The sequence below is a fragment of the Eulemur rufifrons genome, chromosome 6 (genome assembly GCF_041146395.1).
Source record: "Eulemur rufifrons isolate Redbay chromosome 6, OSU_ERuf_1, whole genome shotgun sequence".
NCBI lineage: Eukaryota > Metazoa > Chordata > Mammalia > Primates > Lemuridae > Eulemur > Eulemur rufifrons.
In genome coordinates, this window is record NC_090988.1 from 29,909,788 (window position 1) to 29,926,737 (window position 16,950).

The 16,950-nt window shown below is 36.8% G+C and overlaps 1 protein-coding gene across 2 annotated transcripts in view; it reads right to left on the reverse strand.

Moving 5' to 3' along the window:
* Positions 1–7,073, reverse strand: part of DYNC2H1 (dynein cytoplasmic 2 heavy chain 1) — a 285,364-nt gene extending 278,291 nt beyond the window's left edge. For both annotated transcript variants that reach the window (XM_069469002.1, XM_069469003.1), the window contains exons 1-5: positions 6,879–7,073; positions 2,602–2,772; positions 2,065–2,200; positions 1,212–1,330; positions 35–179 (exon numbers count right to left, since the gene is read on the reverse strand). In XM_069469002.1, coding sequence (XP_069325103.1) covers positions 35–179; positions 1,212–1,330; positions 2,065–2,200; positions 2,602–2,772; positions 6,879–7,073 — 766 coding nt within the window. The remainder of the gene's footprint in view (positions 1–34; positions 180–1,211; positions 1,331–2,064; positions 2,201–2,601; positions 2,773–6,878) is intronic.
* Between the last annotated feature and the right edge of the window lie 9,877 nt (positions 7,074–16,950).

Here is a 16,950-nt window from a genome sequence, read left to right on the forward strand (position 1 = left end):
CCAAATTTCCAAAAGTTTATTTCTTTGCTAGTACCTATGATATCTAAGAGATGTCGCATTCGTGACTCAGGATAATGATCATGTTCTGTTTGTCTCCACACATCATCTACAACATCCCGAGTAGTCTCCACCAAGTCAACAACTTCCAATAAGGATAGACTGTCCAAGTTATAAAACTCCTAAAACAAAAAGGCATTAATTTTTAAATATAATCATATTTGTACCTTGGTTAATACAGTCAAAATGATTCCAGGCTTTTCCAACTGCTACAACTCTAATATTTGCCATATTATTTTCTTTATCTTTTTCTAACAGACGATAATTACTTCTTTATGCAAATACCCTACAAGTTCCTCCACAAACATAAATTTCATGAAAGCCAAAAGAAAAAACAAGAATTGTAAAAAGTCTATTCATTTATTTACATACTTGGCCTCTCTTTTTATCTGAATTCATTTTTTTTAATTTACTCAATAGAAGTAGCCTCAACTACACCTGGAGTAGTTCTCATGTCTTTATTCATTTATTTGTGTTGCATGTTATAATTAACAATGATACAACTACAGTAAAAGTTTTATTATGCTACATTTCAACACTGTTATCAAAAAAGCTTAAAACCATTTCGAACACTCAATTAAAATATTATTGAAATACTAGTGGAAAAGAGTAGAAAATTACCATATACTTCTTTTGAAATTAATAGACTTTTATAATCATACTTAAAATGGTCACTTAGTCTTTATGTAGATACATTAAGGAATAATCAAATAAGCATAAAACTAAGACTTTTCGTATTTCAGATTATTTCAAAATGCTAATTTGATCCTGCTTTTGTGGGTTTGGTAATAAAAAATAATAAAAAAATGCTAATTTGAATAAAGTGAACATCCTTTCAAAAGAACATATTACCACTACATGCGTAAACTTCTGTTACTATATTAGGTTTTTGTTTTTCACTACATACCTGCAGAAAAGTAATTGTTTTTGAGAAAAGTATTTAATATTTACTAGACATTAGAATTTAACTAACTTGGATTTCTTAATTGCATTCATATTAAATATACATATTAAGTAAACTTTGCTACATATGAAAGATGTATTTTATTCACAATCATCAAGTAGACTTTAAAACAGAGGAAAGTGTAGTGAAAACTGAATCCTAAAGTACTTTTATAAGAAGCCTGAAATGTAACTATAAATGAATCACATACTCTTGCAATTGTTTCAAATAATTCTTTAAAATAGCTGGCTCTTTCTTTACTAATCTGTTTATTTCCACGATGAGCTTGGTCTATCCAAAACTGGAACTCATCACTTGGCGTAAGAATACCTATAAAAGTGAAGAGAAAAAAAAGGATACAGATGAGTCACCTGACACATAATGTTCCTAGCTAATGTCAAACAAGGTGACACTCTACCTTCTTGTTTCCTATTTCATACTGTAAAAAAAAGTCCTTGCAGTCTATTTAGTGCCACATTTTTCACACTTTTATGCTTTTTCCTCCTGATTTTGCTGTTAAAATGCCCGACAGCATAATGCTAAAATTGCTGTCTAGTGTTCCTAAGCAAAAGATTGTGATGTGTCTTACAGAAAAAACACATGTTAGATAAGCTTCATTCAGGCATAATTTGTGGTGCTGTTGGCCATGAAGTCAATGTTAGAGAAACAACAATATATATTAAAGTGTCTTTAAACAGAAACATACAAAAACCAAGGTTATATATTCATCAGTTAATGAAATGTTGTGACCAGAAGCTCAAAAGAACCTAACCCTATATTTCCCCTAGAAGCAAAGGTTTAGAATTTGCTAATTCAGTGTTCACAGTGACTTTATAGAACACATAAAACTGCAAATAATGAGAATCAACTATATTTTCTATTTCTACAAATTGCACATTGTTAAAGATTATATTTTCCTCTTCTCCAAATCTATATAAATCTATTCATTTAAAAAAAAAAAAGCCTATGCTCAGAGAAGTTCCTGTGAGGAAGTATGTTCATTTACTAATGTACTAATGAAACAATCATTTTGTACTTCCTTTGATTAAGCTGTGGTTATATACCTCGTGTGTCATCTTCTTTAAATTTCAATTTTGATAAGTTAGTGTCTGATCTTCGTAGAACTATACCCAAGCCAGCTTCCAGTTCACTCAAAAGGTTCTGAAGTTTGGGATCAAAGTTTCTGCTCCATTCCTGATCCTAAATAAAAACGGACAAGAGCAACCATTGATCAAAATCTTGCTAACCAAATTGGCTTCTGAAAACACTGTCTAAAGAACTAAGTCCAAATATCCCTGTTTAAGTTAAAGCCTGCCACTACCTCCATTTCATAAGAGGGATAAAAAGTCCTTTCAACAGTTAAAACTTTGTAAAGATCATTTACTATTGAAATGTAAGAGCTGATGTGAGTTACATTTTATACCTTTCTGTAATTTCTCTTTGTCAACAAAACTTACTTTAAAATTAAGTTAAAAAAATATATTTTAATTAAAAAACTATTGACATTAACAGCAAATAATAAATATTTGTGTTTGTGTGTATGAAAACACTTATCAGAATACCTAGGTTACAAAAAATGACTTGACAGTTACTTTACTCACCTTTAACAACATTGGTGCAAATACTTGTCGTACTGCTTGGTAAAGGGAATTAATAGGTGACTCTAACATAGATGAAACAAGAATATTACTATGTAGATTCTCCTCAGTAATTACTTCAGGTCGCAGCTTGAAAAACACCAACACTTTATCTTTTGTGTCACCAAATTCAATCTAAAGTAATAAACAAATGATTTTTATTGTTATCTTTATAAATTTAATATTTGGAAGAAATGTTTCTCTAAAAGGTTGAATTGCTATAATTATAGCACTTGGAAAATATAGTTACTTTAAAAATAAATATATTAAAATCAATCTATCTTTACTTCTTAAAAATACCTAGACTTAAAAATATATTCCCACTTTCATGTGATCATATCATAAGCTACTTGGGTAAGCGATTTATAAACATAAAACACTATATATTGTTGACATACATTGCTAACTATTCTATCGCAGCCAGATTTAGTAATACTACAGAACAAAGCTATATACCCCAGGTACACAATGATGAGTAGTGTACTTCTCTACTATCCTAGAAAGTCTTTAACAAAGATGGTTTTAATTACCCTCTCACCTTGAAAAAGTGCTAAAGGTATTTTTTAAAATGCATACACTCAAAACTACTTAAATGAACTAAAGTTGTCTGTGTCCTAAAATTATTTTTATCTTTTTTTTTTTTTTTTTTTTTTTTTTTGTTGAGACAGAGTCTCACTTTGTTGCCCAGGCTAGAGTGAGTGCCGTGGCGTCAGCTTAGCTCACAGCAACCTCAAACTCCTGGGCTTAAGCGATCCTACTGCCTCAGCCTCCCGAGTAGCTGGGACTACAGGCATGCGCCACTATGCCCGGCTAATTTTTTCTATATAGATTTTTAGGTGTCCATATAATGTCTTTCTATTTTTAGTAGAGACGGGGTCTCGCTCAGGCTGGTCTCGAACTCCTGACCTTGAGCAATCCACCCGCCTCGGCCTCCCAGAGTGCTAGGATTACAGGCGTGAGCCACCGCGCCCGGCCAAATTATTTTTATCTTAACCAAAAATTTTTCCCTAAAGGGTTTGAGCATCAAACTTTTTTGTGAAATTGTCATATAGCCAGATTAGTCAAAATTGGAATCAGATGAATTCAATTGGAATTCAATAAAGCAACCTTGTTTAAAATGTCAGTTCATAGTAATTCATTCATGAGCCGAAAAATATACTGCTCAAAGAAGCCTTTGCATTATGTACACATTTTCAGAGTTATTCTCATTTCTTTTTACAGGAAGAAAAGTCTATGCACTAAAAAACAAGGTTTTGAAGGTATGAAACACACCTTACAGCTGAGTGAGTTTCATGCTACTTTTTTTTAATATCCTAATCATTACATTTTTTGGCCACTGGGAAGGAGCTGACGTTTTATTTTGCTGCTCAAACTCTCGTAACTCTTAGGACACATGAAAATTACATGAAATCCAAATATCAGTGTCCATAAATAAAGTTTTATTAAAACACAGGCATACTCATTCATTCACATGGCTTATTATATAGTTCATTGCATGGCTGTTTTCATGCAACAATGGCCAAGCTGTAGTTGCAACAGAGACCTTATGGCCTGCAAAGCCTAAAATATTACATGATCCATCACAGAAAAAGTTTGCAAAACCCTGTCCTAAAACACAAACCGGATCACAGATCTCTCTTGCTTAAGATTACCAATGTTTTCCTATTTGAACCTAAATTGTGTACAGGTGCTAAATGATCAGCCTATGCCTATTCTCCCATCTCATCTTCCACACAGTCCCTTCACCTGTTAAAAAACTTCAGCAATCACCCTGGCTTTTTTTTTTTTTTTCCTGCCCCTTGAAACCCAGCTGGAACCCAGCCCAGGGCCTTGGTATTTAACAGTTTTCTTTTGTTTAGAACATTATTCCCCCAGATCTTAAGTCTGCCTACAACACATCATTCAAATCTCACTCCAAAGGTCACTAATCCAGAGAGGTATTCTCTCCCACTCTATTTTAATGTAGTTTCCCACCCCACCCCCATCACTACTGTATAATTATTTTTAGCTTTTTTTTGTTACCCCTGACACAGGGACTTGCTCTGTTACCTGAGCTAGAATACAGTGGCATGATCATAGCTCACTGCAATTTCAAACTGCTGGGCTCAAGTGATCCTCCTGCCTTAGCCTCTTGAGAAGCTGAGACTACAGGCACACGCCACTATGCCTGGCTAAATTTTATTTTTCAATATTTTTTGTAGAGACAGGATTTCACTATGTTGCTTATTTAGGCTGGTCTCAAACTCCTGGCCTCAAGCGATTCTCCTGCCTCAGCCTCCCAAAGTGCTAGGATTAGTGAGCCACTGCACCCAGTCTATTTTTATCTTAACAGCACTTATCAATACCCAAATTATGTTACATTATAGTATCTGTGCCATGTGTTTAGCCTATCTTTGTCCACTCCAATGTTACTCCTTTAAGACATGAACTTTGTGCTCATGGCTTTATCACCAGAACCTAGGACAGTACCAGATCCACAGTAGGTACTCAATAAATAGTTGTTGACTTACTAACTTATTAAATTATGCTGACTCTCAGACACCTAACGTACAACTTAAGGCATAACAAAATTTTTTCAAATATGACTAAAAACCTATAGTGTATTGTAGGACTAAAAATAACAGATGCATTGTTGGACTCTACTAATAATATCTTTAACTTAAAACAGAAAAAAAAGTTATAATTTTAACTTTCAATACACAAGCCAAGATACATTTTCACAAATCTAAACCCCTTCCCATTTTTCCCACTGCATTCTTTCTGAACTTTCAGTTGCATTTACAACACTGTGTCATCCTAGGCCGCTGGAGTGAGGCTCTGGAAGGCAGAAAGCAGGGGACCCTATCGTGAATTAACCACCTATTAGAGAAAGAGTTAACACTTAGGATGTAACCTTAGTGCCTTACTTTCCTCAGCCATAAAATAGGAATAAAAATAGTTCCTGTCTTATATAGTATTGTTGTGGATATTAAATGCACTAATACATATAAAGTGCTTAGAACAGTGCCTGACAGAGTGTAAAGTAAAAATAAATGTTAGCTATAATTATTCATTCTTTTTATATCTTTGTAAACCCACCAAGCCTGGCAAAATGCCTTGCATATACTAAGTTCAAAATAAATGTTTATTAAATAGAATTTAATTAAACCCAAGAATAAAGATTCATAGTGAAAGGGGTGAATGATTCAATCATCCTACAAAAGCATACTGAACGCTTTGCTGAGTAAATACTCTGTGAGACCTAGAAATAAAGGTGAACCTAAGATGAAGAGCTTGAAAATGTCTATGATTTAACTTTCAGCCATTTACTGAACCCCCTTTAATGTGTCCAACAATTTTCTTTCGTGTTTTACTTTGAGGTATATATATGCATAATATATGTGTGTATAATATACATGTGTGATATATAATTATGTACATATATTTTATATATATGTGTCCTGATTGCAAATACAATCATTTTTTAAGCATGCCAGTGGAGGGAGCAATGCAATGAAAAAATCAATACATGTGTTGTACACCAAAAAAGAATTCAAACTTTATTTTGAAACACATCATATCATTTCACAAAGATTTTAATTCTAACTAATCTTTCCCTCGGGCAATATTAAAATCAGTGCATAACCCAAAAAAAGAGGGTTTGGGAGGCTGAAGCAGTTTGATCGCTGGAGGCCAAGAGTTCTAGATTAGCCTAAGCAACATAGCAAGACCTTGTCTCTATTAAAAAAAAAAAAAAAAAATTATCCAGGTGTGGTGGCGCACACCTGTAGTCCCAGATACTTGAGAGGCTGAGGCACGAGGATCACCTGAGCCCGGGAGTTTGAGGCTGTGGTGAGCTAGGTTGACGCCACGGCACTCTAGCCTGGGCAACAGAGGGAAACTCTGTCTAAAAAAAAAAGAATTTGCCTTAACGAACTTCAAAAGGGAGAAAAGAAAAAATTAAAATAACCAAATAAGGTAAATGTTTGCTATTTAGTTATAACCTATCTGTAGTCAAGAAAACAACAACAAAAAAAAGAATGCAACTGTTTCCGTCCAGGTGTGTGGACAGGGAACCTCCTTCGTTCCGGTGGTATGCAAGCTTGGAAACTAACTACATGGTTAAGTAGGGAGAAGTGGAGACACCTGTGGGCTCCAGGCCAGGAAACGTTGAGTAAGGCTGAAGAGTGACCCGACATCCCTCTAGCTGGGCCTGGGCGCCTGAGGGGAGGTCAGGCAGGGGTGCAAGGAATCGAACATACCGTGTTAGAAAAGGAGATTCCGGCGTCGGATCGCTGCACCCTGAGGAGCATCTGGTTGCCATCGTCCAAGAAGTTGTTGATTTCAAGACAGTTGTACAGCAGTGGCTGGTCCCAGGTTTCCGACACCAACCCGAAGTAATTCTGGGTAGTAGTAAAGATGAAAAGCTTCCGAACGTCCCCGGTCCCGCTCGCCATGATGGAGGTGGAGGGGACGGGGGTAGAGGAGGGGGGACGGGAAAGAAGGAAGGAAGAAGAAACCAGACCGGAGGGAAGTGAAGGGAAGAGCGGAGCTTTGCTTAAACCCGGAGCCCGCCCGCCGGAAGGCAGAGCTTCGCAGTTGCCAGGGGCAATCGCTATGGCGACGGAGCGCTACGGCGGCGTCGCCAGCGGCGCAGTGGGAGCGCTGCCGTCTCGGGCACGCGCACGCAAAGCTCTCGGAGGCGATCGATCACCTCGGAGCTCCGTAGTTGCTCCCCGCAGTTATCGATTGCAAAGGGTTCTGGCAAGTTTGTGTTGGCTCCCAAAGCATGGCTTTTGTTCTTCCTACTGATTTGTTGTACCCCCTAATCAGGAAATATGCGTCTAACCTGCTAGTGCAGTAGCGTGACCTGGAGTTAGGAGAGTTGGGTGCTAGGGCTCCCTCTCCACGTGCACTCGTTAGCAAATCACTCTGTCAGCTTCAAATTCCACATCTGTAAAATGGGGAAATCCTATCTCACAATTAAAGTTGTACTGAGGCTGTTAAGAGATTGCTATTTTAAAATTGCTTTTTAGAGAGGCTGATAAAGAATAGGAGTTCAATACAATGTTAATTTACTTTCTCAATCTCCACTCCTTTTCTGTCTGGTTCCTTTCCCATTATTTTGATTTTTTTTTTTATCCTGTTACTAATTTCAGGAAAAAAATGATCAATTTTTCATTAAAATCATTACCCAAACACAACCATATTTTTAAATAGCCAAAATATACAAGACAGTTGTTACCTTATTTTATAACAAGTGCAACCAAATACCGAGGCAATAACAAATGAAAACAGGCTTCATTATTTTCTACTCTATTGTCAGCACTATAAACTGCTAAACTGCTGGCCATTTATCCCAATATTCGTCAAAGACTCTCTTAGTTCAATAATTCTCTTCTAAAAGTATTTACTACATGCTACTATATGTCAAGTACTGAACTAGGCCCTTGGGACACAGTCCTTGACTTCACAGAGCTTTTGCTGTAGTCCAGGGGTGGGGAACCTGCGGCCTTAAGGCCACACGTGGCTTTCTGGACCTTATGTGCAGCCTTTTTACTGAACCCAAATTTTATTAAAAGGGGTTCTGCAGAGAAAGATGAAGCTTTTCTTGCCTCCTTTGGTGCTTAAAAAAGAACAATCTTGAAATCAGAAGGCCGCAGGCTAGTTAATTCATCTCAGCTCTGATTTCAGACATCATCCTGGGGTATATAAACATATACAGATTTTCTTATTTGCACTCAATAATCACAACTTTTTCCTAAAACTATATTCTTTTAGAATTAGTAGAAGGGTCCTTCGATCTGCTGAGCGACTTAAGATTTGGGAGTGGGAACTAAAAAAACTAAACTGCTCTAAATTATAAAGGGAAATGAATTTAAATTTTCATAAAATATTCAAGAGGTGGGAGATGGGAGTTCAGCCACTGCCTGGGAAAAAAATCCAAACAGATATTGGCCCCTGGATGGGAAAAAATCCAAACAGGAACCCAAGGTGACTGGGTAACTAAAGAGGATTTTGAAAGCAAAAATGACTATTGTGGATACAGAGAGTCTTGCTCTGCAATGGGCATTATGACTCTTCCCAAGGTCTTCAGGAAAGTCTGTTACCCACAAGTGCTTGGTCTGGGTGAGTTGTTTTGCTGGAAATGTGTGAAAAGGCCAAATTTGGCCAGGCGTGGTAGTTCATCCCTGTAATCCTAGCACTCTGGGAGGCCGAGGCAGGAGGATCACTTGAGCTCAGGAGTTCAAGACCAGCCTGAGCAAGAGTAAGACCCCATCTCTACTAAAAACTGAGAAATTAGCCGGTGTGGTGACGCAGACCTGTAGTCACAGCTACTCCAGAGGCTGAGGCAGGAGGATCACTCAAACCCAGGAGTCTGAGGTTGAGTGAGCTATGATGACACCACTGTACCCTAGCTGGGGTGACAGAGTTAGACTCTGTCTCAAAAAAAAAAAAAAAGAAGACGACTGCATTTAACTTCCCTGGCAACATGGTGAATAAAAAGGCGATACATATAGGAACATGAGTCTAGAAAGCAGATGAGATCATGAGAACGTCATCAATCCAGTAATTTTTAGAACTCTTGAGTGGGCTTTTGACTTCCACAAGCTACAAAATTGAGTGTTTGAGTCAAGTGTAACCCAAGTCTCCTTTTGACATGCAAACCCCATGAGAATAGAGATTTTGTGTACCTTATTCACTGCTATTAATATATGTGCAGAATTAGGCATAAAGTGGAAAACAAGACAGATAAGGACACTATACTCATGAAGCTTACAATAAAGAAGAAAAAAGAATCTCAGAGATTAGATAATTTACACAAGGACACAGAGATAGTGAGTTGTGGAACCAATTTTGTTTCTATAGGTTATTTACTTCAACATTTAATGAAATGAAATTAAAACTAGGAAATTTTTGAAATATTTATTCATCTACTTACAAATAAAAATAATCCCATTACTTGTTAACATAAATAACATTTTTTATTAAAATAACTGTATTTCTCAAAACAAAAACAAATTTGATGAGAAGAGTGTCATTGTTTTACACTTCTGCAAATCTCTTTTGTATCTGGCTTAGGAGAAGACAGCTGGATCCTCTGTCTTCCTCTGCATTCCATCTATTGCAATAGCTTGTTTTGGTTGCAGTATATGGAGGAAATCTGGGCTCATACAGATATGTAATTAGAAAATGAAGAAGAATTTTAATAGCCGTTCAGAAATTTGTGAATATTTTTTGATACTAAACTAAAACTCCACAAGTGATAGTTTCTTAAAGGATAGTTGAAATTTGGAATCTGGAACCAGATCAATGAATATTTCATACTCAGTTACATTAAAATCCATTGGTTATCGTGCATTTTGAATGGATACTTTATCCACACATAACTTTGTAACATCATGCATTGGTCATTTAGAAAATATTGGTGCACTAGGCTATAAAGATCTTCCAAACAAGGATATATTTCATTATACAATTTCAAAAAAGTCACATTCATTAATATGCCACTGATCTCATAAGAAAAAGTCTTTATGCTTATAAAACTCATAGTAGAGAATTTAAGTTTTCCAAAATTCAAATTTTTGCATAAAACCTTGAATTTTATCATTGGCAACAAATAACGTCAGTTATTTTCCTTAAAGAAAACATTTTTTGAGAAAAACGTCTGCCAAATACTCAAGTCTGAATAATCAGAATTTGTCATTCTTTCAAGTAAACATGATCTTCCATGAAAAAAGCAGCCAGTTTAGATCACAACTCAAACCATCACATGAGTTCTTTTCCTTGAGGCAACTGTTATATTTCAATACAGAAGTAAAGTGCTTTATGGTATTCCATTTCCTCATTCAAAATATTGAAATGGCTTGTACTTAAAGTTTGACTTTTAATAAAATGAATAAATTTTATTCCTTCATCAAGGGCATTCTTAAGTGACCTGGAATCTTATCTAGTGAGTGCATGGAGATGAAAAATAGATGACTACTAAAATAATTTGGTGCCCCAGTCTTGATTTGTGTCAAGGTGCCAGCAATTTTAGCCACTGTTTTCCATTGCTGTGTAGCAAACTACTTCAACATCCATTTATTAGCTAATAGTCCTATAGGTTAGGGAGATGGGTCATGCATGGCTGGGTTCTCTGCTAAGGTTCTCATGGGCCTAAATCAAGATGTCAGCCAGGCTGCGTTCTCACCTGGAGCTGAAGGTCCTCTTGTGGTTGTGGCAGAATTAAGTCCCTTGCAGTTTTAAGACTGAGGTCCCCACTTCCTTGCTGGATGTCAGCTGGAGCCACTCTCAGCAACTAGAGGTCACCCATATTCTTTGCCTCTATCTTTAAAGGCAACATTGGAGAACTTTCTCAAACATCACATCACCCTTGTGTTTCAAACGGATAATCTTTTTTATTAACTCAAAATCAACTGATTAATAAACTAAATATGGGAATGATATCCCATCATATTCACAGGTTTTTCCACACTTAGGGGGTTTTTCAAAGTGTGCACATCAGGAAGCAGGGGCCTTGAGGCTCTCTTAGACTTCTGCCTACCATAGCCACCATTGCTTCTGCACCATCAATGCAAATGTCAAGCACAGTGAAAGAGGCACGTAATGGCTCACTATTATTGTGAAAATAGTTCTGACCTTGCAGATCCCCTAAAAATGTTTCAAGTTCCTCCAGGGATCCACTGCTCTAGATGATTTCTAAGGTAAATGCATCTACCCAATGAAAGTGACTCCAAGGAAAAATTTTTTTTCTGTTTTACCCATTATGTTTGATAAATATTGGGTAAATTATATTAAAAATATAATATTGGTTATAAATATTGCCCCACTTATTAAATAGACTCTTTATAATTTTACTCAATTTAAAGAAAAAAAATACTAGTCAACTTGACTGGCTTAAGGGATACCCGGATAGCTAGTAAAACATTATTTCTGGGTATGTATGTGAGGCAGTATCTGGAAGAGATTAGCATTTGGGAGTCAGAAGATAGCCCACACCAGCTATCATTCCAATCCCTTGAGAGCCCAAAATAGAACACAAAAGGAAAGAAAGGGTGACTTCCTTCTTGCTTCTGGGGCTAGACAGACATCAGAACTCTAGGCTCTTGGGGCTTTGAACTCCAGAATTTACACCAGCAGCATCCCAGTTTCCCAGGCCTCCAGACTCAGGCTGAATGACATCACTGGTTGTCCTGGCTCTCCAGCTTGCACATGGGGCAGCACACTGTGGGACTTCTTGGCTTCCATAATTGCATGAGCCAATTCCCATAATATGTCTCTTATATATTCATATGTACCCTATTGATTCTGTTTCTCTGGAGGACACTAATACATGTCATTTTTCATATTAAAGCAATAATCAACTGTTACTATTTGTGGACGGTGCTGGGGGGCTACACAGGAAGGAATGTCATTTCAGAACCTCTTCATCAGACTTACCAGTATAACAAAATACATACTTGCTATGGTCTGAATGTGTTTGCTAAAATTCATATGTTGAAACGTAATCCCCAATGTGATAGTATTAACAGTTGGGGCCTTTGTGAGGTGATTAGATCATGGGAGTAGAGCCTTCATGAATGGCATTAGTGCCCTAATGTAAGAGGCCCAAGAGAGTTTGATATGTGAGGACATATAGAAGGTACCATCTATGAGAAAAAGGCCTTCACCGGACACTGAGTCTGCAGGTGCCTTGATCTTGGACTTCTCAGCCTCCATAACTGTGAGCAATAAATTTCTATTGTTTAAAAATTACCCAGTTTAAGGCATTTTGTTATAGTAGTCCAAATGAACTAAGTTAGTACTCTAACATGAAATTTAATGTTCAACTCAAATACTTAAATATATTTACCTTTACACATTTTTGTGACTCCCTATAGAATAAAAGGAATTTCATTTCTTCTGACTTTGCTCCCAAGTCAGGGAAGAGTTGTTACCCATTACTTCTGGGTCCACTAGGGAGCCAATTCTTCCTGTAGCCAATTGCACTGAAAATATACAAGGAAAGAGGAAGGAGATATAAGCAAGGATGTTAGTCTTTATTGGTTTGGAACATGTAGCTAAAGATAATTCTTGTATCTGCACTTCTACATATCTGATCAAAGAGGTGGGGGAATAGGCCAGAAATATAATAAGATGGGGATGATTTTCTCCTGTCTCCACTAACAAAGAGAACCAGAAACAGACATTAGAAGAGAACAAAATCAAGGCATGGAATTCCTTGCAGATAATACATGTTTCATTATGAGAAAATTCATTATGAAATATTTTAAATATTTTGACTCTTCTCCTAGATAATAAATATCATTTATTCAAATGTTAGTGCTTCATTATATTTTCAAAATTAAATGCCAAAGTTAATTTTAAATACATTTTAATATCAATGGCAAGGGTTGCAGGAGGTATGGCAGAGAGTTTATCCTAAAAATAGCTTGTGATGTTGTATACATACTTCTTGGTAAAAATTGTTTCTAGTCCTTGAGTTTTGGTTATTTTAATAATTACCTTATAGAAGAATTCTTTATAAGAATTCTCTAGTCATAATTGTTTTTTTTTGACAATACATTTCACTGGTATTAAGGGAAAAGAGAACATGTGGCAAAGTACATGCTGGCTCTCTAAGTTTCTGCATTAATTCCATTCACATTTTATTGGCCAAGCAAGTCACATGGTAACATCTAACTGAAGTGGGCAGGTAAGTGCAACCATGCCTGTGCACAAAAGGACAGAGAATTACAGAATATTTGAGGACAATCCTAGTGACTACTACACTTTCTAAAATCTTTTAAATTAAGCAAAAAATACTGCTTGGACTTAGCAAAAAAAAGCTACACTCTTTTTCCTCTGCCACAGTAACCAGTAATTATCTAGAATAGTGACTGCTCTAATGACAAAGAACAGAGCCCCCAACTGACTCTCCACAGATCTTGTAAGCAAGCAAGGAAATTTTGTTGTCTTAAACAAAATGAGCTATTGGTGTCCTTGTTGCTCTGGCCTAAACTAACCCACCAAGACTGCTGTACATAGGGCACGTACTTGGGGTTCAGCCATGGTGCCCACCCACCCCATTGTCTTACACCCAGGCCATTTACTAATTTACATGACCTGCTAGGACCCATAGGCTTGCGAGTTTGTAAAGCTGCCTTACACACTGCCGTCTTAATGAAGTTTGTTTCACCTGTACTGAATTATCTGCTAATCACTTGTCTGTTAAATAAAGATATTGCTTTTAAATTTGCCCTTAGGATAATAAAGTATGCTAGTGAAACTGTGTTAAGGCTTAATAGTTAATCTTTTCCTCTATGATGATGCTAATTATATCTTTAGATGCTTTGATGTTGCTTTCTTTACTGTGTGCATGATCTAGCTTACCTTTTATTTACAGGAAATAGTCTTGCTTTGGCTTATAACTGAATGTCCTTTAATGTCATTTAAAAATATACATACCCACTGATGCAATATGCTGCGGGGAAAGCTTTTTTACACCATGGCAACTATTAATAAAAATGTTCACATAAATGGTTATTTTGAGTCTTTTTTTTTCTATTTCTATTTCCATTTTTATTTACATAAAGAGTGTTGAATAACATGCAATTAAATCAGAGCTTTCTGCTTCACAGTCTAGCATCTTTTTTTGGATAGCTCCTGTGATAAAATAGCTCTCTGACATCACACTCTGTTGCTAGGAGAATAAAACATCAAAAATTTGGCAGTGTCAACTTACTCAATGGGGTAGGATAAATTTAAAGGAAAAGAGACCAAGCTACAATTCCCATTTTTTTAAACATTGGCTTGGCACCTTTAATCCCTAACACTATCAAATCAAATATGAAATTCGAGATTGTACATCTTTAGAAAACATATTTACCGAAACTACTGTTAAGTTATTCCTCTCACATATTTAGTGTTCTTATAAGGAACGGGCTGTGAAGTCAACAAAGACACATTTGGGGAAGTCCTTTATTCGAGAAAGGAGAGGGATCTAGGACATCCATGTGATGCACAGTTCTTTGCATCGGGCTCAAATGTGGCTCCTGATGGTCCAGCAACCTCTAAACTAAAAAGATAAGTATCTGAGATTCCTGCTGGGGAAACTCTGGGAGCTTGATGATTGTTTTTAGGCACAAACAATCAAAGTCTTTTTTAGACCAGGCACATAGTTTCTTTAACAATATAATTCCCTTAAAAACGTAGTAGGCTTTTCTGTTTGCTTTTAGTTCCATATTCTAAATGTCATATTCTAGTTCCTTCCCACATAAGATTCTCAAGAATGATTTATCTGCTTCCTCATACCCATGTCCCTCTCTCTTAGCTTGATGGTTATCTTGAGGCTATCTGAATAATAGCTTTGGAAGTTAAAAACTTTAATCTGATCTTTGCCTGAAGACTGTGTAGTTTTTTTTTTTTTAACTGAGAGATCTTTTAGTGCCTTTGTCACTTAAAACTTTTTTCAGTCTCATCTCTTAATACTTAGGGTCAAGGAGAGTCAGCTTCTTTAACCCTGAAAGGTCTACCTTTTACTTCTCATTAGGGACAGTTTCACTGAATATTTTCACAAGGCACACTGGGGATCTTCAAATAACCAACCTATTAATCTGTTTCTTTGCTGCCTGCTGCATGGCCACTAATTCTATACAACATGTTTTTAAGCTTCTGTATGCAGCATCTTCCTTCCAAGCACCAAATCTATATTCATGTGATAGTATTTAACTCCATTTAACAAATATTTCTGGTTTTTCTCTTTCTTGGAACATAATAGGATTGCACTTCTCTGCTCTTTTTAGAGATAGGTATAACCATATTACTTGCTATGATCTTTAAAATGTTTGTAGAAGTGACACAGCACGTATACACAGAAAACGTAAAAGCCAGCATGTGATTTACCGTAGTTCTTTCTCACTGCCACGGTAATCTTGGAAGTACACATCAAGATGAAGTTCTTGTCAGCCTAGCTCCCTGAGTAGCTATGATGAGGATAGTCTTAATAATCTACCATAAACAACAAATAAACTTTTGTTATGATAGGATATTGAGATTTTGGTGTTGTTTGTTATGGCAACATAGGTTAGCACTGACAGATGCAGCCAGGGTATGGCAAATGTTACAATAACAACCCCCAAATTGTGGTGGCTTAACATAAGAATTTTATTTCTCCTCATTTGACAGTTCAATGTGCTACTTAGCAGGCAGTCTTCCATGTGATGATTCTAGACCTCTTCCATTTTGTGGCTCCATTAACCCCTAGGACTACGGAATTCTCCCCTGAGTTATTTGAGTCTATCTGTGAAGAATGAAGTTACGCAGGAGATGTCTATGACAATTACTGACTTCAAGGGAAGACAGGAAATATATTCTTAACGTATACCCTGGAATAAGAAAAAATGACTTTTAGTCGACACGTAGGACTCTTTGACACAGTGTGCCTTATAAATCTGGTGTTCCATTGAATGAACCTATAGATCTTTCAGGCCTTGACTTTTTTTTTTTTTTTTTTTTTTTTTTTTAAGATAGGGTCTTGCTCTGTCCCCTGGGCTAGAGTGCCGTGGCATCATCATAGCTCACTGCAACCTCAAACTTCTGGGCTCAAGTGATCCTCCCGCCTCAACCTTGAGTAGCTGGGACTACAGGCGAGACAGGGTCTTGCTCTTGCCCAGGCTGGTCTCACCGTCCTGGCCTCAAGTGATCCTTCCACCTTTGCCTCCCAAAGTGCTAGGATTACAGGCACGAACCACTGCACCCAGCCTTGACTTGCTCTATGCAGGGCAGGCTTCATGGGCATGTAACCTGTGGAGTCTCACAGGACCTCATGTTTCCAAAGGCCCCTCACTTGGTTTAATACTCTGCTCTCACAGAGCATTAAGTAATTCGTGAACAAGAAGCTCTGCATTTTCATTTTGCTCTGGGTCCTGCAAACTATGCACCCGGTCCTACGTGTAGGTTATACCAGGAAGATAAGCAGATGGAAGCCTGAGCTGGATATGGAATGTGGAAGAGTTCTGTGAAGCTTGTCTAGAATTCTCTGGTTGTTTAGCCTGCAGACAGATAATATCTTGAAATAATTTTGTTTTTGTTTTATGGACATTCTTGCTCATGACCATTACAGTCAGTGTCATTCCCACTGTCTCAAGGAGAATTATGACTGTAAATCAGAAATGGAAATACAGTTGGAATAGTTTTTTACTGCAAAAATGCAGTCCTTGATGGGCACACCAAGAGCTCTGACTTAAGCATTATATAAGGTATCCATGTAACAAAAACATTTGTACACCCTTAATATTTTGAAATAAAATAAATAAGTACAAAAACATATGTACTCTTGAAATCCTACAT